Below are 26,909 nucleotides of genomic sequence, written 5' to 3' on the forward strand. Positions count from 1 at the left end.
TTTAGGGATAGCATTAGAAATGTTAATGAAGTTAAATACCTAATAAAAATTGAAAAAAATAAAATAAAATAAAAAATAAAAGCATTTTTTTTCTTCAGAAGGAAGAGAAAGAACAAATGAAGAAAGCAAGAACAGGAAGAAAATAGTAAGGTTGAGAGGGTGTGGAAGACATTGAGGGAGGGCAAAGAATATGATTAAAATTTATTTCTTGAAAAAATTAAATTTAAAAAGCAGATTAGCTTCTTTAAATTTCATGACATTCCTTATAAAATATACCTGTCTTACAAAGTCTGTGTTCTTCTTTCACACTCCTCCTTGTCAGCATAGAATTGCTGGTAGTGTTCTCTTGACACACTAAAGAAGCTGAAGAAACTTGACTAATAGGAAGAAAACCTTTGTCATGGGCTCTCCCCAAATCATGAAGGCCTCCCTCTACATCTCAGACAAGCAAGAATATACCAAAAGAAAAAATACCTCTTCTACATTATTTGTCAAAATTACAAATGCCTGTTACTTCTTTACCATTTTTTAAAAAAAATTATGTGTCTGATCTACCAAGGATACATATGTTACATTTTTTATTCCTATAGATTTATTATTAATTAGAAAAATAAAAGATTATTTTCATAATCAAAATAATTGGAGAAATTAGCAGTTACATAATGAAGTGTTCATGGAGTTGAAGGGGTCTGCAGCCCTATAGGAGAAACAACAATATGAACTAACTAGTACCCCCAGAGGTCATGTCTCTAGCTGCATATACAGCAGAGGTTTGCCTAGTCAGTCATCAGCGGGAGAAGAGGCCCCTTGGTCTTACAAAGATTGTAGGTCCCAGTATAGGGAAATGCCATGGCCTGGAAGTGGGAGTGGGTGGGTTGGGGAGCAGGTGGAGGTGAGAGAGTATAGGGGATTTTCAGAGAGGCAACTAGGAAAGGAGATAACATTTGAAATGTAAATGAAGAAAACATCAATAAAAAAATGTAAAAGACAACAATGTACAAAGAGGTAAGGTCAATTGTAGAATAAAAATTGTTGTTTCTGTTCCAAATCTGAAAACTCTCCTTTTCATACTATAATTCTGCTTTATACTATTAGAGTATTTATTAATTTCGGCTAAGACACTGCTAATTGCTATGCAAACCTTGTCAATACATTATCATGTGGATAAACGCTCTTTCCTCTTCAGGGTAAAATCCTTGGCTTTCTATATTTCTACAAAATTTTGTTTACTCTGCTCTAATTGAGCCTTATCCTCAGGACAACTGTCTCTGTAAGGCAACCAATGTGTTTCATTCAAGAAGTTTGTTTGTTTGTTTCCTTTCTTTTTTCTTGTTAGAAACAAAAAGCCTTCCAACTCTAAAACAAAGCCAGTGTAAATTTTGTATTCATTTTCTGGCATGAATCTTCTGGGATTTAAATGAAAAGCTGAAGAAGTTGACCAAGTGGAACAGAATTCTAGATGGCTAAGGTAACTTGTCTTTGGAATGCCTTAATGACTAGTTCCTGCAATCTCATCACCTAGACACCACCATGCCTTGATACTCCCAGAATGTCCTAGTATGGTATTGTGCCTTCTTTTTGAACCTGTCAATTTTATAACTATATTCATTTTGCCTTAGGAAGTCGGATATACTTGACTCAGAAATTCAGCCTTAAAAGTTTAGGATATTGAGTGGAAAATTAATGTAATATCGAAAGTAGCAACTATACCATGGAAACAATAGAGATTGTTCTCTTGAAGTTTATAGGATCTGAGATTTACAAGCAGTCACTAACTGAGCCACAGGCTCCGGGACAGAACTCCTCCTTGCTCTGTTTGGGTTTTAGTGGGTTCAGTGTTCTTGTTTACTACATCACTCCAGTCTCCTATTGGTCTTCACCTCATTTCTTCTGCTGCCTTGCCATTGGGTGCTTCCCCTTGGTGTTTACTTCATTGTTCTGATGTTGTCTTGCCAATGTGTGTATTCTTGATGGACACTATCATGCAATTTATAACTCACTGGATAATCTGGTGTGACCCTGCTAAACATCCTTTACATAAATCCATTAGTGAGGACTCTTTTTCAGAAAGAGGTCATATTTACAGGGTTTAAAAGTTCAGAGATGAATCTTCACTAAGTTCTTTCCTCTAAGGAAATTTACATTAGACATTAAACATTTGGGGTTGTAGGTATAAACCAGTGGCAGAAAAATTTCCTATCATACACTAGAGTCAACACCACACACAAAAAATATTACTGGTTTTTAAACTGTCACTTGCTTACTACTTATTAAGAAATTGATTCATGCCAAAGAATATATAAACAGTTCAATCTTTTCCATCCTAAGATTACAACTTGCAAGTATCAGTCTATATCACTGGCATACAACATTAGTGACTCCAGAAGAAAGGAGTGGTATATTAATTAATAATAATTTGCACATCTGATTTATAGTTGTTTTTACTTTCTGATCTATACACAAATTGCAATGGTGCAGTAAACACAAAATCAGCCATCTACAAAATGAATCGTGATTGTTACTAAAGCTCTTATTGTCTTGACTTCTCTGGGAAGATGAAATGTACCTATAAACTAACTGTACTTAAATCCTTCTACAGTAAGTCTCTGTTGTCAGAGTACTTTATTTTGGCTATGGGAAAACAAACTAAGGCAAGGTGTAATCTGATGTTTCTGAACTAGGTGTTTGCAACTTTATTCCAACAAGGTCGTCAAATAGATGGATTAAGGAAAAATATCTAGACAAGGTGCATAAAATTGTAAGAAACATACTGTACTTCTAAATACTGTTAATATTTCTGATAAACAATGACCTTGAATATCTTATAATCTTAAAAAACATATGAATGATTCATAAGACTGTTCTATGTAATTCAATGACTATTATGTTCCAAGATTAACAGTGATAGAAATACTTAGAGTAATAGGTTCTGTTCTATTATTGTCTTTAATTGTCACCCTTATAACTTGTATGTGCATTGTGTTTTTTTTTTTTTTTCTTTTTTGGTTTTTTGAGACAGGGTTTCTCTGTGTAGCCCTGGCTGTCCTGGCACTCACTCTGTAGACCAGCCTGGCCTCGAACTCAGAAATCCGCCTACCTCTGCCTCCTGAGTGCTGGGATTAAAGGTGTGCGTCACCACGCCCGGCTGGCACGTTGTGTTTTACATTTGTACATTTGTACACAAAATATTGATAATTCAAGCATGCCCATAAAGCATTCACATCTCAGAAATGAAAGTTGTTAGATAAATAAATAATCCAAACGAATGTACTATCTCCTTTTTTTAAATGTTTAAAAATTCTTTACACAAAGCTCACTTGCATGTTCCCATATAAAACACCATTCAAATAATTAAACATGTGGGCATAAATAGTCTTAAGAAAATGGAAGGATTTATACCATGTAGGTGACAGAGATAAAGAAAATTGTGCATTGAAGAAAACAAATTGAACAAATCTGGGGTCAGAAAAGCACGCATTCAAGTAGAACTCTACAAAATAAATGCAATCAGAAGTTTAAAAGGGCGTGTTTTTAAAGTGGCATAAGTCTTTCCTTTGAAAAATTCTAGAATTATAACAAGTAATTTAAATAAAATGAATACACTGTAGGGCATAATTCTTCACAGTGGTAACTACAGTTAATTAAATAATCGCATGATAGTTTTCATTTCCATGACTCTGACTTCAGAACAGACACCATGAAGAGGAGAAATGGCAAATGACAGAAATGATTCATTGTGTCAGTTAGGATTTCTGCTTGTTTGTTTGTTTGTTTGTTTGTTTTTGCAAATTGTCAAAAGCTTTGAGAAAAGGGAATCACAACTGAGAGAAAAAAAATTCATCAGAATTGCCTACAAATAAATCTGGGTCATTTTCTTGATTAGTGATTGATGTAGAAGGGCTCAGGTCACCATGGTCAGTGCTATCAATGGGTTGTATAAGAAATCGCATTGAGTAAGACATAGGGAATAAGGCAGTTCCTCCACTCACTTGTCTCTGCATTAGTTCCTATATCAAGGTGTGTCTATCTTGTGTTCCTTCATTAGTTGCCCTCAGTGGACTGTGATCAGGGTATGTAAGCCAAACAAAATGCTTAACCACAGAGTTGCTTTGGGTTATGGTCTTTACCATGTCAATGGGAAGCAAAGTAATGCATTCACAGTGCTTTGAAAACAATGACAATATTCTAGCAATGATTCTCTCATTAAACTCCCCCGAACCAATATAGGCTATTGATGTTGCTTTTTCATTGCCTCCTGGAAGTTGGAGGTAATTCTCTATTGCTGAAGACCCACAAACTTTTGACATAGGAGTCTATAAAGAAGAGCTGGGTCCTTACTCCCAATCCTCCTTGCCCAGGACTCTATCATAGTATTGGAAGGTGCTATGCAGCTTCCAAGGAAAGAACACAAGCAATAGTCTTTCTCATCAGTGATGCCTGTGTACTAATACCAACGCAGCAAGAGGTCCCTAACAGTTCAATAATGGCCTCTGCATCCTCACAATTAACTTACAGCCTCTGATATATCAGAGAAGTTTTATCTGGTACTGTAAACTTAACCAATCACCCATGATTATTCAGGCTATGGATCACTCCATAGAACATTCTATTCTCAATTTCCTAAACCAATTCTCAATGTGTTGTAGATTTATCCCCACATATATGTGTAGTACTAAAACCTCTTTAAAGCTTCTTTCTACAGCATACAGAGACCGTTACAAAAATAAACAACAGGTCATACTGTTGAGAACACCCCTGTTAGGTACCCAAACTTAAGTGACACATCTACAACCCAAATCTCTATGTGATGGGCTGTATATGCTTGGGCCCGAGAGTAGCTATGTTAGGAAATATGGCTTTGTTGGAGTAGGTGTGTCACTGTGGGCATGGACTTTAATACTTTGATCCTAGCTGCCTAGAATTCAGTCTTCTACTAGCAGCCTTCAGATGAAAATGTAAAACCTTCAGCTCTGCCTGAACCATGCCTGCCTAGATGCTTCCATGCTACCAGCTTGTTGATAATGTACTGAAGCGCTGAACCTTTAAGCCAGCCCCAATTAAATGTTGTCCTTTAAAAGACTTGCCTTGGTCATGGTATCTGTTGACAGCAGTAAAACCCTAAGTAAGATACCCTATACCTAAGGTTGAGGGAATGTCTCATAAGAAGGAGTAGAAAATACAACAGGACCAGAAAGACTTTTGCAAAATCGAGTCTTCTAAATATGGCAGGAAAGCTACACCCATGAATTCTCAACACTATGCATGTCAAACAAGACCTGAAAAATGACAACAGCCATTGGAATACCAAAGAAGATAAGGAAACTTCATGGAATTGCAAGAATTAATGACTGCCAAAAGGAAGAATTTGTTTTCTTCAGAGATAAATGTGCCCCATATTAATTGAATTATCCAATACAAAGTTGTCAATCCTAAAATATACAAGCAACAATAAACTTACTTGGAAAACCTCTCTCTCTCTCTCTCTCTCTCTCTCTCTCTCTCTCTCCTCTTTCTCTTTCTTTCTCAGATTCACAGCAACCCCATAAATCTGAGAGAGAACAGGGGGAAGGGGGAAGGTTAGAGTTAGAAGATGGAGGAAGAAATTATGCAATAATGCTTTAAATAAACTAAGTTGTTTTTTTTTTAACTAAAGAGCTAGCCCATTTAATAATGACAATTATGGTGTGGGAGAGCTTAACTTCTGACCCCAGATGACATTGTTTTTTAAATATATATATATATATATATATATATATATATATATTTAAATATTTAAATAAAATACAAAAATATATTTGAAAATAGATAGACATAGTTCAGCATATCTTCAATCCCAGCACTTAGTAGTCTGGTGTAGCCCAGATTTGGCTTCAAGGCAAAGTCATGTTTCATAAAAATAATAGGCAAAGATTCTATGAAAGTACTCCTCACTAAAATATTTTCCTTAATCATTACAACACAAAGGTAATTATTAAATACATACTATGAGATCTAGAGTAACTAAGGAATAAAAAATATTTCAAACTTCTCAAGTGTTACAATTTTCAACCTTTTCCAACTAGTTCTTAAAATTTCTTTGTTATCCTACAATTTCTTTTTAAGAACTTGTATTCATGGATCAACTGGTTTATTCACTAGACCTTGGGCTTTCCCTGTTTCTCCTTGACTGCACAGTCCTAGACATCTTTTTTTTTATGTTTTTACCAGGGGAATGAGTTTGACCCAGACTTTTAGTAAAAACTTTACTGCTTTCATCTTGAATAATATTCTTCTGCCAATCTCATATCAAAGTCACATTTCAAATTACAAATGCACAAAGCAGAAAATTTACAAAGTGTGGTGTTTCTTTTACTCCCTGCAAGAGATGTATCTTTTTTTTTTCTATTTAAGAGATATGTATTTGGAAACCTGCACGTTACATTCCTTAGTATTTGTCACTGTCCTCTGTATGGTGCTTATTCTTAATGTCATTCAGTACATAATTTTATATAATCAGTTTGGCAAAATATGATCAACATTTATCTTTTAGCACCCATCTTCCTCCCAATTAAGCACTAGTCTGCAAGTGAAGAAGCTGACCCAGTTAGTGTTTGATTAATTGTTACCAAATGGACAAAACAAATCTTAAAATGAAACTGAATCAAATAATAATGTGCTTTCTTTATTGATTTTATTCACATTTTTAAGATAAGAGAATTGGAATACACTAAGTTGAGCATGACAGGGCCTTTGAATTTTTAAGAAACTAGCACTGTATATAATATAATATAATATAATATAATATAATATATAATAAATTAGATTCCATATTCCTCTTCCATAAAGAATATAAAAATTGCACATATGTCTTAATGTCAGGGAGGCATAATAAAAATACAGAAAAGAAGCAAATAAATTACTGATATTAATGTGAAAATTAGCAGTGATTTCCTGTGTAAATAAAAGTTATAAGATCATAATAACCATGAGTTGCCTTCTTGCGAATCTGTTTGCTACAGCTTCCGTATATGCCTTTCCAGTGGTCTGCACTGATCTCACAATCTACAACAGCACTTTCTATTGCATAACTAAAAATCCATTTTGAATATGAAATTTAAGGATAAATAAGTAGGGAATTCTTCTCTCCTTCTTGCTTTCTCTACCATGAAATGACTTATTTTTATTGAGCATCCAGAGTCATGATTTTTTACTTCAGGTAAAAAAAATCATTTTCCATAATTATTCCTATAATTCTTTTCCAAAAATACCAAGCAGAACTTTGTTAATATAGTGCACTGCATTTCAAAATAATAACATGTCCACTCCATGGTGCTGCTCATTCATTTTTATTCATGTATGTTGACTCTTCTTGATACTACCAAAGTGAATTGATTTTTTTTCTTATTTAAAATGTTTGCATGTCATAAACTCAAAACTTTTTTATTATATGCATGAAGAGATTCTTTTGATGGGAGCATGCAGAGCTAACATGTAATTTATACTGAACTCACTGAGCTTCAAATGCACTCTGGGAGTTATAAAGGTTCATTTCTCCACAGGCTAAAAGACCCGTTTCTAAGAGCATTCAAGTTAAATTTACTCCTGAAAAATGCAATATGACAGGATTCATTCTTGATGAGATTAATGGTAGATACCAAGAGATAAGTATAATATACTTAGCCTCCGGTGTTTTTGAAAAGCTGAAAAGTTTGGTACGCTGATATAATAAACGCTGATTTCACCATTGTATAAAGGATCACATTTCTAATGAAATGAACTTATAGAGACTGGATTTACTCTTAAGTTTAGTTTAAAATAAGTATATATTTAACAGTTTTGTGACACTGGCTACTGAGCCATGCAGATCTTTGACTTCTGAGAGAGAAGAAATCACATGAGCATTTTAATTCCCCATCTTTGTCCTGGAGTTTCCAGACTGCAACAAATGGGAAAGAAACTAGAAAGTACATAGAAATTTTGCTGAACAGAGTCTACCCACAGAGCAGTCAGGGGTGTGGGAAAGTAAGGAGATGGGAAGTAGACTGCAGGGTTCTTTGGGCTCTACCTTTGGACCTCATTTGAATTGTTTTCAGCCACGATGTGAGGAAGCTTCACAAGGCTAGGACATAAACCACACAACAGGAATAGAAGTGATATTCCTACTCTTCTCAGAATCTAAGGCACAGGGCTCTCCATAACCTGATGTGAATCAAGAAGTCATAGGGATTTAACTTCATGATATTAGACACTAACCGTTTAAGACACTAAGGTAAGGAATAGAATGGGCTTGTTTTTCCAAGTAGTTGCATCCTAGAGCCAAATTTAAGGATATTAAAAACAATATCAAAATCTCAAACATCCAACAGCCCCCCCACACACACTCATGATTAGGAATCTCACATAATTGGCAAGCCTTAACAAAAGTAATTCATCATGAGGATGAGTGAATAAAAAGAGATTTTGAAAAAGTACAGAAAAAAATAATTTGGGAAGAACACTAAAAACATATATTATACTCCACACATTGAAGAATACTGGAGATCCAGCATTTTAATGAAAATATCACACATGTGGAAATGTAAAGAACAAAAATGCCCTTTGCAGATGCAATGTACAGTATGTTGAACACTGACAAGGTTAGGTAGGATACCCAGTCAGTAAAGTAATGAAAACAACAAAAACTCTCTCTGGCTTTAAACGCAATAGGAAAACTGCCCCAGATAACACAGATATCAAAACACTAAAACCAAAAAGCAGAGAGATAGAAGGTGAATAGTCTACCTTAGAGCACTGTAATATTCACATAACCCAAGAAATCACTTGAAACAGGAAAAAAAAAACACTATTTGGGGAAAATTGATAATGTTGATAATTTCCCCCACATTTAATGAAACCCATTTGCATGCCTATATGTACACCTAGATTACATATAAAATCAATAAAAGTGAGAAAAATCTTCTAAGCTAAAAAAAAAAAATCCACATGTTATGTATAAAGATACCTTAATGATTGAATGCCGTGTTTTCCTTGGGCCTAGGTCAGTTTAGAAAGTAACAGGCTAACATCCTTTATTTCTTATCAATAAGGAATCCTCTATGTATTAAAATACACGTGTTTATAAGGTAGGAAAACAGAAAAAGATTATGTGGTAGGAGCATTATGTCAACACTGACATACAATCATATTTATTGTTAGTAGTAGTATTAATATCAAAATACATTTTAGAATAAGGATATTATCATTCTCGTGATAATGTAGGATGGTGTAGATATGGAAAATTGGGTAATTCAACAGAAAGAAACTATAATCCTTAACAATTAAGCATCTGAGGCTTTCATAGTTTCAAAATACATGGACTAGAACTTGATAGAACTGAAAGGGAAAAATACTTGAAAAAAATGCTTACTAGTATAGCTGCTTAATAAAGCAAAATGCCCTAGTCTTTTACTTTTGCTTTTTGTTTTATGTTCCCCAGCGTTATTTCTATGCATACCCCATAGGATAAAATGCTATTACTTTATGTCTAAGCTCGAGCACTCATCCAAAAATAAAATACAATAAAATCTATGGTTTATGCTACTTAATAAGAATGTTTAGGACTAACATCTTATGTCACTATAGTATATTTAATTTTTTGGTAAACTGGCAGGTTTTAATTTCCCAGAAACATCTGATTTTTTTCATGTGGGAAGTGCCTCTTGACACAATCTGGCTGTATTTGACCATTTATGTCTCTCTACACTAGAAGCCAAGTCTTTATTATAATTTCCATCTAGTATACTGATAAATATTGACTATAATTTTATTTGTGTATAAATATTAATAATCATAAACAGTAGTCATAAATTTATGATAGTATGTTTATGTATTATATATTTAGTTTAATTTAAATATATACATTTAAATGTATATTTTGACATATATATTATATATTTAAATTAAGAATAACTTTGACTTTCCTTATCTATATTGCATCTTTCCTTTCCTTCATTTTGAGAACCAGGGTGATACCTGCCACTGGGGAAGATGAAGAAATAAATTGTTGATAGTTTCACAGACCTTGGCAAAAAAAAAAAAAAATACACTGAACAGCTAGCTGTCTGTAAACACTGAAGAGTAAGGCAGATTGAGAATGGGATCAGAATACTTTTAACCCAAATAAGACATTTTCTAGAAATCTTCACAAGATGTGAGAAACATTTTTATTGTTTGAATGCTTGATCCTAAACTTGTAGGAAGAATGAACCACCGAGTATTTTATAGGGTCCTGATTGCAGGAGAGAAATAATTACTTATTTCTTTGTGTGAAGAATAGAGAAAGTACATTTTATATATATATATATATATATATATATATATATATATATATATGGAAAGAGATATTTTACTCATATGAAATGATCTTTTCTCCTCTTGTTCAATAATAGTATTCAACATTTGTAATGTATTTTTCCAAATAACTTTAAAAAATTCACCAGGTATAAGATGATGCACCTCTTTTGGACCTCAGAGAGTAGAGAGTAAGAAAGGAGTTACAAATAGAGTGAATGCATTATTAATGAATCGCTGTGCAGCTGTCCTTCAAGGCTGCCTGGAAATGCCTGTATGTTTAGAAGAAACTAACCTGAAAAAAAAAAAAAAAAAGGAAGATAATAGCCCTTCTTCTTGTTGTAGTCAGAGGAATGAGATCTTACGGCCTGACATTTTCTTATCCCTTGTCACTCCTCCTTAGGTAAATGGTGCTTTTGGAAAACAAGTGGAGTTCTCATACCCAGGATATTATAATCAATATGTGATTATATTTAAGATAGTGAGTTTATATTTTAGTCTTTTACATGAATTATTGTATTTTATTTATGGCAATTACTTTCAGTAATCAAGGAACTTAATAATATTATGTATTTTCTATATCTGAGTTAAAAAAATTAGTCTACTACAAATCTACAATACAAAAAAATTATACCTTTATCACACATGCATATTTTAATTAAAATTGATATGGCTCCATGGTTATTATCTCAACTTATGTACATAAATAGATTGTAAGATAGGCATGCTATTCTTTCTCAAAGAGACAATTGGGAAACTGATTACAGAAAAAAAATATGCTGGGCATGGTGGCGCATGCCTTTAATCCCAGCACTGGGGAGGCAGAGGCAGGCATATTTCTGAGTTCGAGGCCAGCCTGGTCTACAGAATGAGTTCCAGGACAGCCAGGGCTACACAGAGAAGCCCTGTCTTCAATAACAAAAACAAATATATATATATATATATGGTATGGGAGAAAAAAACCAATAACAACAACTTTCTTTCAAGGATGACCCATTAGAAGTAGACCTAAATGTAATGGTCCTGGGCTATGTGAAACATCTTAAATATTCAATTAAATGGTAAAAACTAAAATATTTCTGAGTATTCAAAAATATTGATACTATTTAGATTAGCAGTGCATCATTGAAGTGATAATAGGAATGATGAGGACAATAATTGAGAAGAACATATTTCAGACACATAATTAAATCCCTTTAAGATAGCATTTGAAATGTAAATGAAGAAAATATTTAATTAAAAAAAGCCAGAAAAAACAAAGAAAAAACAACAAAACAAACAAACAAACAAAAAGAAGCGAGAGATGTGAATTGAAATCTGGAAGTTTTAAATACGTAGCTGTCTAGCTTAGTTTAATATAAAATTCTAAACATATTTCTGTACCTCTCTATTAATCATTTGTGATATGAGAGTTCCATCTGTTGTTAAAAAGATATGAATATTCAGCTTTTATTTGAGTAATACTCTTCTGCTTGTAGTGACTATATTATTAATAAATAGAATAGTAATAAATATTAAGAAAACTAGAATATGGGGATTAATTGCAAAGACACATTTAGGGTACAGATATAATTTGGTCTTTAGTCATAAAAGTTGTAACTTTATTGATTTAACAACTTTCCAAAATAATTTTGATGACTACTCAGATATCCAGAGAGATATTTATCAGAAAACTTAAGCAATGTATTTAAGATCTAAAAATCATGCTTAGAATGTGCTTTTAAGTTCAAATTGACATGTAGATAAAGTTTAAAATCTATATAATATATATTGTATTTAAATGTATTTTAACTAAAAGTTTACATTATGTTAATCTATAAAATAAATCTCAATAATTTTAAAAGGACTGTTATAAAAGAATATGTTTTAGATATGCAAAGATAATAGTATAAATAATAAAAAACAGAGAAACCCCAAACAATGAAACTCTAAATAAACCAAGGAACAATGAAATACAATACAAATTAGAACAAGTTTGAAAAAACTCACTCTGAGGCCAGTCAATATTAACAAATTAAAAATAAAGAGAGAATACAAGAGCATTGTTGGCTAGTATAACCATCAAATATGAAACAAAAAATTAAATAAATAAAAATGAATCAAAAGGGGGCTGGAGAGATGGCTCAGCGGGGTAAGAGCACTGACTGCTCTTCCAAAGGTCCTGAGTTCAGTTCCCAGCAACCACATGGTGGCTTACAACCATCTGTAATGAGATCTGATGCCCTCTTCTGGGGTGTCTGAAGATAGTTACAGTGTACTTACATAAAATAAACAAATAAATGTTTTTTAAAAAAATGAATCAAAAGTAATTATACAATAAAGGGATAATAACTATACATAACTTCATAGGGGAAATTCAGATTTAGATTCCCTTCAAAATGAATTTAATTTGTCATACTAGAAATAAAAATATGTAATTTTAAGATGGAAAGCCTACTTTAAAAGCATTCTAAAAATGTGATTCTAAAATTGCCTGAAAGCTCAGAAATGTGTAGCCTTTCCTACATGCCAGATAAATGACATATTTAAGAATCCAGGACCAATTTCATGGCAAATACTGAAACTTTCCCCAAGATGAGAAATTAGCCAAAAATGCTTGCATCTGGCACTTTGATTCACACTTCGCTGCTCTTACTGAGTATTTCAATAACGCAGGAGGCCTCAGAACCTATAAGGCTAAGTTTTTTTCTCGTGGTTTTCTATTGCTTAAGTGGGAAATTCCATAGCATCTACAGAGTTGACAGAACAGGTGAATTAAACAGGTATAAGATATACAGTTAATGTTATGAAATTTATGCTTTCACACTAAACATTCAAAATAAATTTGATACACAATCCCACTTAAAACCTTTTCCAAAACGTATTTGACAGGAATAAATCCAATAAAAGCATTTACTAACTTTCTAATATTTAAAAAATGAGGGAAGAGATGTAAAAGAAAGATCATACATTATATATCAGTTAATTCTTTAATTTCAGAAATAAATACTTTAAATGTATAGCTTATTATATGCCAGTAAGTAATATATACATATAAGGAACGATAAATAGATATATCAATTGGTATATAGTTCTTTACAAAATATGTAAGTCTAATGTAATTAAATTCAAATCATGCAGATCTCATTATGAATGTATATTACACCTGGCACTACAGCTCCTTATTCAACAAAGTAAAATGTCACTGGGTTAACTATAAATATCTGGTGGAAAAATTGTTAATGAGACTGTTCACTCATTCAAGACATGTTAATCATTTTGATCAGGTAACAGTAAATATTTTTCAAATGATATTATATTTCCAGTCCCTAGGTAGGTTATACATATCTTTATATAAATACTGAATAATTATTGAGCACAAGCAAAATGCTGTTCATAATTTTTGGTTCTCTTCTAAGAGAATAGGAGGTTCATCTGCCAATCATAAAGCAAGCAATTGTCATGTAGTCTCAAACACAAAATCAGTGCTTGAAGTTATGACTAACATTATGCAAAATTATTTAAGAATTTTCTTAATGTTAATTATGTAACTGTTCTGCAGTACTTAAAATTTTCCTTTCTTTAAATAGAATATGCTAAGGAAATTGTATACAGAATATGCCCTATGCACAAAATCTATTTTCAATAAAAGAAAATATAAAATGGCAACTTATCACAAGAAAAATAGATGTTAGACAATTTTATGGGTTTAATACTATAAATATTTATATAAGTGTATTTCCTTAAGCAATTCTATGATAGTTGTTAATGATTAATATTGATATAACTTGTGTATTTATCTGATTGAATTGAGAGATGCTTAGGATATCAGTAAAGCATACCTCTACTGTGTCTAGGAGGGTATATCTAGACAAGGTAAAGAAGACAAAGCCTAACTGTAGGCAGAAATGTTCCATCAACGGTGAGCCAGGTAGAATGAAAGAGACAGGGAGACATAGTGGAGCAAAGATATTTGCTTCCTGCTTCTGTGATGAAGCTGCTCCCCTGATATTCCTCTACACAGTAATGTGATCAAACCCTTGAAAATGTAATCAACCCAATATGGTTGGCTGAGGTATTTTGTTACAGGGACATCACACTTATTTTAGTGCATAACATCATAACAGAAGCATTTAGTGATTTCATCTCAGAGTCTGTGGACAGACATGAAACTGTGATCTTTGCACAAGTTACAAGTTGATTCACACACCTCTATTTATATAACTCTACACACCCTAATGAAAACCAACAACGTGTGCTTTCATTTGATATTTATGTCAACATATGTATTTTAAGATTTTCTTAAAAGTATGCCCTGTGGCAGCATAGGAGTGCATATATGTGTGTGTATCTGTTTGTATGTATACGTGTGCATCTGAGGATCACTGTATGTATGCATATATGTTTATGTTTGTTGCTTTGTGTGTGCCTTTGTGTATGTGTGTCTATAAATATGAATTCTCTATCCAAATAAGCTGTAAAATACAAATTCATGAGTAAAGTTGAACTCACACTTACTCTCTTCTTCTTTCTAGTCATGGTTTGGCTACTGAGATACACCTCAGCCTTTCTCTTTGTTCTTTTGAACACATCTTAAAAGATGTTCTTCATCTGGATTGACATTTAGGGAAAGCACCAATGTTAATTTCACAATACAGGAAACCTCCACTATTTTTCTCATTTCTTTGTAATGAAGAAAATCCATGACGAAAGGACACAGTGCAATCATGTAGTTTTTCTTTCCAGCTTTGCTTGTTTTGCAATGCATTTATTCTTACTGTCAGTAGCTCGTGCATGCTAACCTGCCTTGTCTGGTTAGTGGAATAAAGATGCACTGTCAGAGATGGTGTATTCTGAATAATGGATAACTGAGAGTCCCCTGACACAGGTTTGACGGCCATAAAATATGAGCTTTGTGATTGCCCTTATATTCATACCCTGAAACTGACTGGGGGAATATTATTTTAAATGCCAAGCTAACTCTAATTGTGGCCAGTTTCAGTAGGTGATTCTCTCATTAGTGTTTGGAGCAATTACAGAGAAAATGGATTGGTGCAATTTTATTTCTGCATTGATAGAATCTATTCTTACTACTGCATTTTAGCTATTCAGATTCAAATGAGGCTTCTCATCACAAATGTTCTGTTTGTGAGGGACACTGCAAATGACTAGAGCTTCCCACCCCTAATCAAGTTTCATTTCCAAAGAGGTCAAAGCATTTCACTGCCAGTAACTCGGCTTTAAATCAACAGGTAGAATGAACTTATCTTTTACTTTGTGACAATTACTTAACTTATTGGCATCCTGATATATTATTTATCATTTCCCTCTGCTAATGATACAAACCCTTAGCACACCATAGAAAATCAGCATAAAATGAACTGAAGATTTATATACATAGCTGACTTTATACAGGGACACAGCAGAAGCGTTGGTTTCATGCAAAAAAAAAAAAAAAAAAAAAAAAACAAAGCCATCGCTAACAAGAGATTTGGATTATGAAGGAAAAAAACACACAGAAGAGATTTATGGCCTTGATTGAAAATTCTTCTTTCCATCACATGTTACAATCAAAACGGCATAGCCACAAAGCTTTTTCTACAGATGTTGAAGCAAACAAGTCACCATGATTGGACAACTAAGATTAAAAAACAAAAAACAAAAACAAAAACAAAAAACCCAGAAGTCTCTATCATAGGTACCATGAAGTTTTAAAATATATTATCTTATAGGGTTGCAAATCACTCCAGCTCCTCCATTGGCGGCCCTGTGATCCATCCAATAGCTGACTGTGAGCATCCACTCCTGTGTTTGCTAGGCCTGGGCATAGTCTCACAAGAGACAGCTATATCAGGGTCCTTTCAGCAAAATCTTGCTAGTGTATTCAATGGTGTCAGCGTTTGGAGGCTGATTATGGGATGGATCCCTGGGTATGGCAGTCTCTAGATGGTCCATCCTTTTGTCTCAGCTCCAAACTCTGTCTCTGTAGCTCCTTTCATGGGTGCCTTGCTCCCAATTCCAAGAAGGGGCAAAGTATCCACCTTGGTCTTTGTTCTTCCCGAGTTTCATGTGTTTCGCAAATTGTATCTTATATCTTGGGTATTCTAAGTTTCTGGGCTAATATCCACTTATCAGTGAGTACATATCATGTGAGATCTTTTGTGATTGAGTTACCTCACTCAGGATGATGCACTCTGGATCACAGGGCCCACAATGGAGGAGCTGGAGGAAGTACCCAGGGAGCTGGGGGGATCTGCAACCCTATAGGTGGACCAACAATATGAATTAACCAGTAGCCCCCCCCCCCCAGAACTCATGTCTCTAGCTGCATATGTATCAGAAGATGGCCTGGTCAGCCATTAGTGGAAAGAGAGGCCCATTGGTCATGCAGACCTCATATGCCTCAGTACAGGGGAACGCCAAGGCCCAGAGGTGGGAGTGGGTGGGTGGGGGAGTGGGTGCGGGAGGGTGTGGGGGACTTTTGGGATACCATTGGAAATGTAAATGAAATAAATACCTAATAATATAAATAAATGAATAAATAAATAAAGAAAGAAAAGAAAAGAAAAGAAAAAAAAAAGAAAGGTGAGCGCGTAAATAAAGAGAGGAGTGGCCAAGCAGCCCCTTTTATAATATATATATATATATATATATATATATATATATATATATATTATCTTTCTTTTACAAAGATTATGAAGATTAGAGAATTTTAAGGATGGTCAGAAAGAGAAAAGTTATTCAATGCAGTTTGTAAGCCCTATGCATATAAGGAAAGGCTCATAGAATGAACCTTTTCATCAGAGAGCACTCTAGAGCAGAGTGCCTACATTGAATTGAGGGAGGAGAGACAGAATGTGTACATTTGTATATGACCTTGTGTGTGTGTGTGTGTGTGTGTAAAGTGACTTAACTAATTCATGGTACATGCTGAAACCATAATCTACGAAGCCATCTTGATAAAAAATAAAATAATGGATAATATCCCACCTTCTTCTGGTAGTAAAATAAACAAAAGCTACTTACCTAGTCTCTCAATGGAATAGTACCGCTGCTTACTGTCCACGCGCACAGTCTCAGCATAAGGACTGCCAACACCATAGCCGATAATATAGCCTCTCACCACAATGTTTGGGTTGAGAGGAGGTGTCCAACTCATGATGATACAGTTTGTCTGGGGCCTCACGTGAAGAGAACTCGGCTGGTCAGGGACTTGAGACTCTAGGATTAAAAGACAGATCTCATCAGCAAGCGTCATTTCAGAGTTAACAAAATAGCAAATATTGCACACAGATGAAATTTATGGATCATTTGTTAACCAGAGTACTTCTTTTCTAGCACCTACCACACTTTCCATGTTTGTTACAGGAGTGTGTGTGTGTGTGTATGTGTTTGTGTGTGTATGTGTGTGTGTGTGTGTGTGTTTACCCATATATAGATACTACTAGAGGTAGTTATTTGGTGTCTTCCTTTATAGACTTCCACCATCTTTTATATGAAAAACTTTATCACTATGCTTGCTCTTCACTGATTAACCTGGCTATGCAGAATGCTCTGAATATCTGCCTTGCTCCCTTTACGAAGTGTACCCGAGGACCCAGTTTTTCATTCATGCTGGGAATCCAAACACAGGACTTCATACTTGTCTATCAGCATACTACTGGTCAAACCATCTCTCCTGTCATATCAAGAAATTTCTTGAATTCCATTCAACATATTTTGACCATATCCTCCCACATCTAATTTGCCAAACATTACTTTTTTTTAAGACACATGTAGTATCATTTTTTATTTTAATAGTTTATTTTGTTCTTCATATATTTTTCCTTAAGCATCAGCAATACATTGAAAATTTAGGGCAAACAAGATAACTGAAAATTAAAGAATATGAAAAAACTGTCTTGTCCAAGAATGACTTATTCAATTTAAATAAAAATCAGAAATATCTGTGCCAGTTCTGTTTTCAGAAATCTTTAGAATAGGTTGGATAGATTGTTCAGCTATTGAGAACTTGTACTGCTCCTGTAAAGGAGATCAATATTAGGGGTGTCAGTCCCCTGAAATCCAGACATTTTCTTCTTGTCTCAATGAACTTCCACACAAATGAGCATATTTCCAATCTTCAATATTAAAAAAATAAAAGTAAAGTATTTTAATGAGACGGATTGTTAAGGTGAACAAGATAGGGTTGTGACCTGCTCAGCATGACTCAAAACAAATGTGGTCTATTATTTGCTGACTCTGTTAAAATATATTATTAAAGGAAAGTAGATAGCACTCTGGGTTGAAGACATCTAAGCTCAGGTGTTGGGAAATTTGCTTTCACACCATGTTCTATCATTCACTAGATTCATATACCTAGTTAAATTGACATGCTAGATAGTGCTGAATTCAAGCTAAGAAATAGCTAAGATTCTATTCTACACTAGATTCTACCTATAAGATTGTAAAACCTTACTTGTAAGCCTCTATTCCCTCAGATGTATAATGAAGATAAAGTTGAGAACAATTTCATAGCATATTGAAAAGACTTAATGAGAGATAATGCATAAAAATTCTTATTATGAGTAGTACCTAAGTTCTCAAATGCTATTGGATATTAGTGAATGTCTACAATCCTCTACCTTTTTTTTCTTTTAAAGAGACAGTATAGAGCAATAATGAATTTTACTACCAACTTGACATGATTGTTCCTTTTTGATGTTGTAACATGATGATGTTACGTCATCACTTTGAATTATGACTATATGCATCCCTAAAAGACGTTGATACTTGTTCAATTATTATAGATATTTATACAGAATCTCACATGTTTGGAATATAAGTCTTTTTTTTTTTTTGCTTTGCTTTGTTTTTATTTTATTATTTAGAATTTTTTTTTTTTTTTTTTTTTTTTTTTGCTATGATGAAACATCAGGCATCAAGTGAGAGAGGGGAGTGGCATCCCACAGTCCTATCTGTGATCCATAATTGTTCCTGTCTGAAAGAACTGTAGGAATGAAAATGGAGAGGAGCCTGAGGAAAACAATATCCAGCATCAGGCCCATAGTGGGATCCATCTCATGGGGAGGTCCCAAGACGTGATACTATTACTGATGCTATGGAGCACTCACAAAAAGTGACCTATCATGACTGCCCTCCAAAAGACCCAATAAGCATCTGAAAGAGACGCAGATATTTGTACCCAACCAATGGACAGAAGCTGCTAACCCCTGTGGTTGAATTAGGGGGAATCTGGAAGAAGCTGAGGAGGAGGGCGACCCTGTCCAAGGACCAGCAGTCCCAATTAACCTTGACCCCGAGATCTCTCAAACACTGGACCACCAACCAGGCAGCATAAGCATACACCAGCTGATATGAGGTCCCAAATACACATACAGCAGAGGACTACCCGGTCTGGATTCAGTCAGAGAAGATACACCTAACACTCAAGAGACAGGAGGCCTCAGACAGTTTAGAGGTCTGGTGTGGTTGGGGTGCAGGGACTGGGACATCCTTGTGGAGACAGGGGGTGGGGAGGAGGTATGGTATATGGAACAGTTGGAGGGTGGACCGGGAGTGGAATAAAATCTGAAGTATTAAATAAATAAATAAATAAATAAATAAAAAGATTGAAAAAAATACACCATGACCAAAAACAACTTGTGGAGGAATGGGTTTATTTTAGATTATAATTCTCATGGTACACTCCATCCTGAGTGTACTCAGAAGGAAGAGGGCATAAAGAATACTGATTACTGGTAGTACTTGTTCAGTTTGCTTTCTTGTACATCCTAAGACCACTTGCCCAGGGATAGCAGTGCCTGCAATGAGCATGGGTGCCCCCACATCAATCATTAATCAATAAAACGCCCTACAGCCATAGCCTTATGGACAACTTTATGTGTAAACCTCCCTCCCCCCACCCCCAGCCTGAAGCAGGCTGATCCAGACCTTGACCTTGCTGCCAGGAAGGAGATTACCTAGGGTGGAGCCTTCCTGCCTAGAAGGCTCTATTGTTCAGTTTCTGCTGCTGTTCTCCTTCAAGATACTGCTACCTGCTGAGAGGCCCCTGAGCTATTCAGGAGACTACACCCTATCCTGCACATTGTCACCTGCAACTGGTTCCAGGCTCCAAGAATGGATTAGCAGGGGATGGGCCTCCCTTGCTTTATAAGCACAGTTTTCTTTAAAAATTTTGAGCTTTGATCAGGAATCTTGACTTAGCTCCATTTTTCTCTCAACGTCCTAGTTCCCCTCTCTTTTTCAGCCCCTGCTTGCCTCTTAGGTGAAACCCAGTCCATGTGAGCCTCAGGAAGGCATCCAATATTTATGGAGACCTTTTCTCAGTTGTAGTTTTCTCTTCTGAGAGTCTAGCCTATGTCATGTTGACAACATGACAAGAGGGCCAGCTATGACAAGAGGGCCATATATCTATGAATAGAATATTGGACAAGGTGGAAATAGTTGACATAACCCAAATTCTTGTAATGTATAACATAACGAGAAAAATGTAGATGTAAAAATATATTTATAGTTACTTATGATAGACATTTTGATTGACTATGCATAGGCAATAAATTATGATACATATTTTGATAGAATATATATACATATATATATGTATATATATATATATATATATATATATATATATAGAGAGAGAGAGAGAGAGAGAGAGAGATAGATATAATGTATAAAATCAGTTAAGCTCTATGAGAAACACAAGTGACCATCCTGATAGGCCAAGAAATACTTCAACATAGTTCCTATAAATTAACAAGTTACTCAAAAATAGAGGTAATTTGAACCTCATTCAAACAATAGTGTCCTTTATTTTTCTTTGTCTAAAATTTTTGAAAGTTAACTCATCAAATAATTTTAAATAATTTGATCACTCGAGGTAACACTAGAGTATCTTTCCTTTGTGTTTTGATATTAAAAGATAACCATATCCCTAAATACTAATTTTATTCATATTCTACTTGACATTTGTAGTGTTTATGGTGAAAGAATGCTCTTCAAAGTTATGACAGTAGCTACCGTATATAAATCATTCCAAAAGAGATAAAAGGTGTTATATTAACAGAATTTTCTAAATATGATTCAATTCTCCTGAAGATGTTCTTTTGTGTGTAAGCAGGGACAAGCTATTATTTTTCTTGCATAAAGAAGACTCCTATATAATATGCAAAAGCATCATAAAAATTATATCTCAAAATGTGGATATAAACCTTTATGACTAAAACACAATGTTTGCAAAATATTTCTCTAAGTAGTAAAAAGGATGAAATGGATGGCTTAATATTTTGCAACTCCATTGGTACAGTCTTGAAAATGTCCTTGAGTTGTAATATATTCATAATCCATCCTGTTTAACATATTTAAGTTTTAAAATAACTGTTAAAACATGAAAATATGCTTAATTTTATCTCAAAAAAGTACTGAATATTATAAAGACTTTCTGTATTTAAGTATGTGTGTGTGTATGTGTGTGTACACATCCATGCATATCATCATGTGTGGGTGTGTGTGCATATATAAGCCATATGCTTACATAAAATTTATTCAAGTACAGCTTCATTTTTCTTTGAGAAAGGGTCTCTCACTAATCCTGGAGCCACTATCTCACTAGACAGGCTGTCAAGTGTGCCTCAGTGATCCTCATCCCCACCACTACCATCCAAGACTCAGGCTGCCCTGCGCATTTTTCTATGCAAGAGAGTCATGATCAGGCCCTCATGCGTATGTACTGAACACTGTACTGACTCCAGCATCATCTATTTCACACCCTGAAATCATTATGTTTTAAAAGAAGTAAATCAATTGTTTGAATGGTAATAGTTTTGAATAGATAATCGATTTTAGAATAAAAGAGAAAATAAAAATATTCTAGAACCATAACTATTACTTCAGTTTTCTGCAAACCATGGAATGATTTCCCTGTATTGGTTAAGTTAGAATCTTCAGAGCATAATTACCAGAATTTGAGGAAAATAGAACAATGTTCAACTGGCCCTTCAGGACCTGTTGGGGCTTCTCCTTATCCTTCGTTGAATTGAAATACTTTTAGTGTTGTATACACTCTTCAAGATGATTTCATCATTGTGAAAAAACAGGATTGTAGGTATAAGGGAATGTACACCATTTCTCCATCTCTAAACCTCATGGATTTTTTTTTTTTTTTTTACCAATCAGTTAAGATCATAAGTATAGAAAAAATAAATATATCAATGGACGTTTAGAACCAGGAAATGTGATTCATTATATATTATATGGCCTTCTAAACATAATACCTAAGAGAGTAAATTGTCCATAATAACAGCCAATTCATATTCTCTCCCCGCCCCTCTCTCTCCCTCTCTCTCTCTCTCTGACTAGAGGCTGGAAGTGGACACCAAGTCTCATTACAGATGGTTATGAGGCACAATGTGGTTGCTAGGAATCAAACTGAACTAAGGATTTCTTAAAGAGCAGCCAATGCTTTTAATATCTGAGCCATCTCTCCAGCACCCTACCTACTCTCTTTCTTTTAGTGTAACACAGAAATGACAGTTTCCCAGTTATTCTTCAGAATGGACTTTCCCTCATACATTTTACCCCATAGATTAGAAAAGCATTTATTATTACAATGAACTATAAAATTATCAATTCAATAATTTCTCAATAAAAAGTACATGATAGGAGCACCATGTATTTGTTGTCCAATTTTGAAACTTTCTGCCTATATGTACTTGAAAGGTTTTATAATTATCCTTAGGATTGTGACTGTATATGTACCCTAGGATTGTGACTGTATATGTAAAGAAAAGAAATTTCCAGAATAATTATTGAGATAATAAAAAACTGAAGGTATCACAAGTTATCAGAATTTTTCAAGTTATTGATGCCTAAGTGTTTTACCTACATTATGATCATGACAAGGAAGTCTGGAGGAATGCTTAATGAAGTCATGTGATTCTAGAGTCTCTTAGTTCATTTGTTTCTATAATACACATGTTGTCTTTGAGTAATGATGATAGGTTTCTAATAATGGATGATGTTAGGTAATTAGCAATTTTTACATGTCAGTCATACATAACATCTCTAATAGGCCAATTCTAGAGGTAGAGATTGTATCAATGAAAGAATTAAAAAAAATAGGTAAACAGAGTTTAAAAAGAAATTAGGAGAACATGATAAATTATTTTATAACAGTTCGTGATACAAAAAGACCTTTCCTTTTAGAATCTAACCTGAGTGTTCATGAAGAGACAGTCTTGGAAATTTGCAATGTTTGAAGCAATGAAAACACTCACTGCAAAGATCAGCTAAGGAATATGTGTGGTCTTTGAAGAAGCTACAGAAACCTTAGGCATGGAGGGCTAGATAGAAAATTTAAGTGAGTTAGCCAGCAAGGATGTAAATTAGTGTCACTACAAATTGGAAAGTTCCCCAAATATTAATAGACATGATTACAAACTGATTTTCTCAATATGATTGTGCATATATTTCTCATACTCATATTCATAGAAGCAATATTTACTTTGTTGACAATTGACCCAAAGTAGAAATAACCCCTGTGTCAATCGATAGATGAATGTGTAAACACAATATGACAAATCCGTTCAATAAACCACTCTTCATCTTAAGAGGAAAGCGATTTTGAACACGCCAATATGGGCGAAGAAGTTAAATTGTATATCCACCAAGGAACAGAAACCATTCCACTTATGTGAATTTGAATCCTCAAATTTAAAGAGCCATGTAGTAGAACTGTAGTTGCCAGGTAGAAAAGAGAGAAACTACAGTTACTGTTTAATTCAGCAGTTCTCAACATTCCTAATGCTGTGACCCACTTCTACAGTTCCTCCTCTTATGGTTACTCCCAACCCTACAATTAGCTGATATATTCATAACTACAACTTTACTGCTGTTATAATTCATAAAGCACATATCTTTTCTCCATTACCTTTGTATGGTGGGCTAGAAGGAGGGAGATTGAAGTGTTTAAATATAGGTTTTTAAAACATGTAAGACTACAGCAAGTTTTATATCGTGTCTGTTTTCACAATTGAGATGGGAGAGGAAGATGGTTAACATAGGATTGCCCTTTGCTGCAATACCCGATGCCTTGAGCTTGGTATCCAAAGTGGTGGGAGCAAAGCAAGCAATGTGCTGCCACTCAGAAGTTGTTCTTTTATCCTCAGAACTGTGTCATGCTGTATACATATACCCACATATGTGCATGCACACACACATACATACACAAACATATACATTATTGCATATACACTGTGCAATAAATAATAAAATGATTATATATTGGAGAATATTTCTACTCTAAATTACATGAGAAGCTAGACATTTGCTCTGAATAAATATTATCTAATTTATACATGTGTTAAAGTATCAGATCCCCCAGAAATATAGACATTACTATGAGCCAATTAAAACATTTTCTGAGTAGTCTTCTACACAGTAGATTAAGAATAAGGAAAATTAATAATATAGCTAATGAAGAACTCAATCAGTCATCCAATAAATTAGTCAATACTTAAGACAATGAAAATGTGGAAAAGAAAGAGTAGTGGGCTGTTGTTTTTGTCTTTGACTTTAGTGGTAGTACAAACAATGCTAAAGCCACTATGAATTGCATCTGTACTTGATTGTTACACCCTCTTTGATCATCCAAGAATTCAATTAAAATTTCTGGCATCCTTAACAAGACCTCATTGACTCCAAAACATTTTGTTCTGTGTTTTCTGAAGAGTTTTAACAGTTTTTCCATTAAGAATTATCAGATAAACAAAACTTTGGAAATATTGCATTGACACTTACTTGTGTAGAGCACACACACACACACTGCTAGTGTAAAGAGAAATTGGAAGTGAGAGGAGTAAAGAAGAAGGAAAGGGATCGAGAGATCCTGTGAACACTGAACGTTAAGTGAGGTAGAAATGTGCTAAGTGGTGTCTCCTGACAAGAATACACGTGTGGTCTAGTTAATATTTTCAATGGATTGCTTTATTAAGTTCAAGGAAACCTTGAGACAAAGACCAAAAAGAACAGAGGCTACCAAAAGGCATTAACCAGGTGTTTGGGCAGTTTTTGTGAAGTCTTTAGTTTAAACAGTGCAGGGAAAGTCTATTCTCTGCATCTCGCAGAGAAACAGTTTTGAGTCATGATAAATTTGAGTATCATGTAAATCCAGTGAGAATTATCTCATGTGCATGGGAAAAATCTTATTATGAAGAATAAAGGAGAATTTTTCATCTCTGTTTTATACTAAGTGAGTAGGTAAAGCAGAATTTACTTTTCTGAATTGTGGTCAATTTTTTGACTTTGATATTATAGCAAGTAGGCCCTATACTATTAATCAGAATGTCTAGTTCTAACACAGTCATGATAGATGTCTTACTTCTGGCCACTAGGAACTTATCCGATTGATAAAAATCCCATTAAATATCTCTGTAGAGAAAAGGCTTGCATTTACAGTCCTCTTTTTGTAATGATGGAATAACCTTCAGGCATGCATACAGACTGACACTTTTTAATGCAATAAAGGGTGACAAGGAGCCCCAACACTTCCAGAAAGGTCAGCCAAATATCCATGACCATGGTATGCCTAATAGCTCTGGAGGACACACCTGTCTGGATACCAGCTTAACCAACTGTCAGGGTAGCCAGACTTCCCCAAATCATTTCCCTATTACTTTTTCTATAGGATTTATTATATTTTTATACTTACCATTTAACATAATCATTCCATTGGTGTTTATCTTTCACTTTTATAAATTCTCAAACTCCTGCATCTAGAACATTTCCTGGCACATAACACTCAAACATATGGGTATTGAGTCTGCATTTTCTAAAGTGTTAAACACAACTGTCAATGTGTGTGTATGTGTGTGTGTGTATGCATGTATATATATATCATCATCATAATTTCATATAAACTGCCTCTACAAATAAGAATTTTAAAGGTGAGAGAGAATCATGTAGAAATGAAATAAGATAAAAATATAGTTATTGGTGCTTTTTCCTCTTTCCTAGTAATCAGAAAGGGCTGTCTCTCCCAGCACTATTTAATGAAAAATGATCTGCCGTGTACTGTCTGCTCTATATAGCACTGCCAAATAGGGTCAGGAAGTGATACTTGGAAAAATTCCCACTTGTTCTCCATTCAGTGTACTGCATTTTGCAGTTCATTTTTGGTAGAATTTGTTATAGTTCTCAATAACCTAGATTCCTACATACCAAATTACAAATGGATACATCCATGCTCTGTCTTCTTCAGCATGATTAATACATATTAATATGCTCAAGTCCATTTGGCAGGATTTCTTCTTACAGAGTAACATAAGACAGTTCCACCATAAATTTGAGTGTAGTTTATTTGCTCACCTTTGAATTCTATCATAGAGATTTTTTTTAATGCTTAATACCTATCATTTTCCCAGTTTTGATGCATTAATATCTTTAAAAAGTTACATACCACAAAATTCACTCAGTTTTGTGAGATTTGGGGAATGTTAAGTTCCTTTGGCTCCCAGTCCCAACATCAATGTGTTCACAATGTCTTCATGTTGATCCATCATAGTCAGGCTAACTTCCTAAGCAATATGGGTATTTGAAATAAGAAACACACATCTGAAGATGCA

General features: G+C 34.3%; 1 protein-coding gene across 1 annotated transcript in view; it reads right to left on the minus strand.

Moving 5' to 3' along the window:
* Positions 1 to 26,909, minus strand: part of Dcc (DCC netrin 1 receptor) — a 1,083,530-nt gene that overhangs the window by 142,944 nt on the left and 913,677 nt on the right. The window contains exon 15 of the mRNA XM_021150630.3: positions 17,314 to 17,508. Coding sequence (XP_021006289.1) covers positions 17,314 to 17,508 — 195 coding nt within the window. The remainder of the gene's footprint in view (positions 1 to 17,313; positions 17,509 to 26,909) is intronic.

Source organism: Mus caroli, unplaced genomic scaffold, assembly GCF_978045245.1.
Source record: "Mus caroli unplaced genomic scaffold, Mus_caroli_1 scaffold_19, whole genome shotgun sequence".
NCBI lineage: Eukaryota > Metazoa > Chordata > Mammalia > Rodentia > Muridae > Mus > Mus caroli.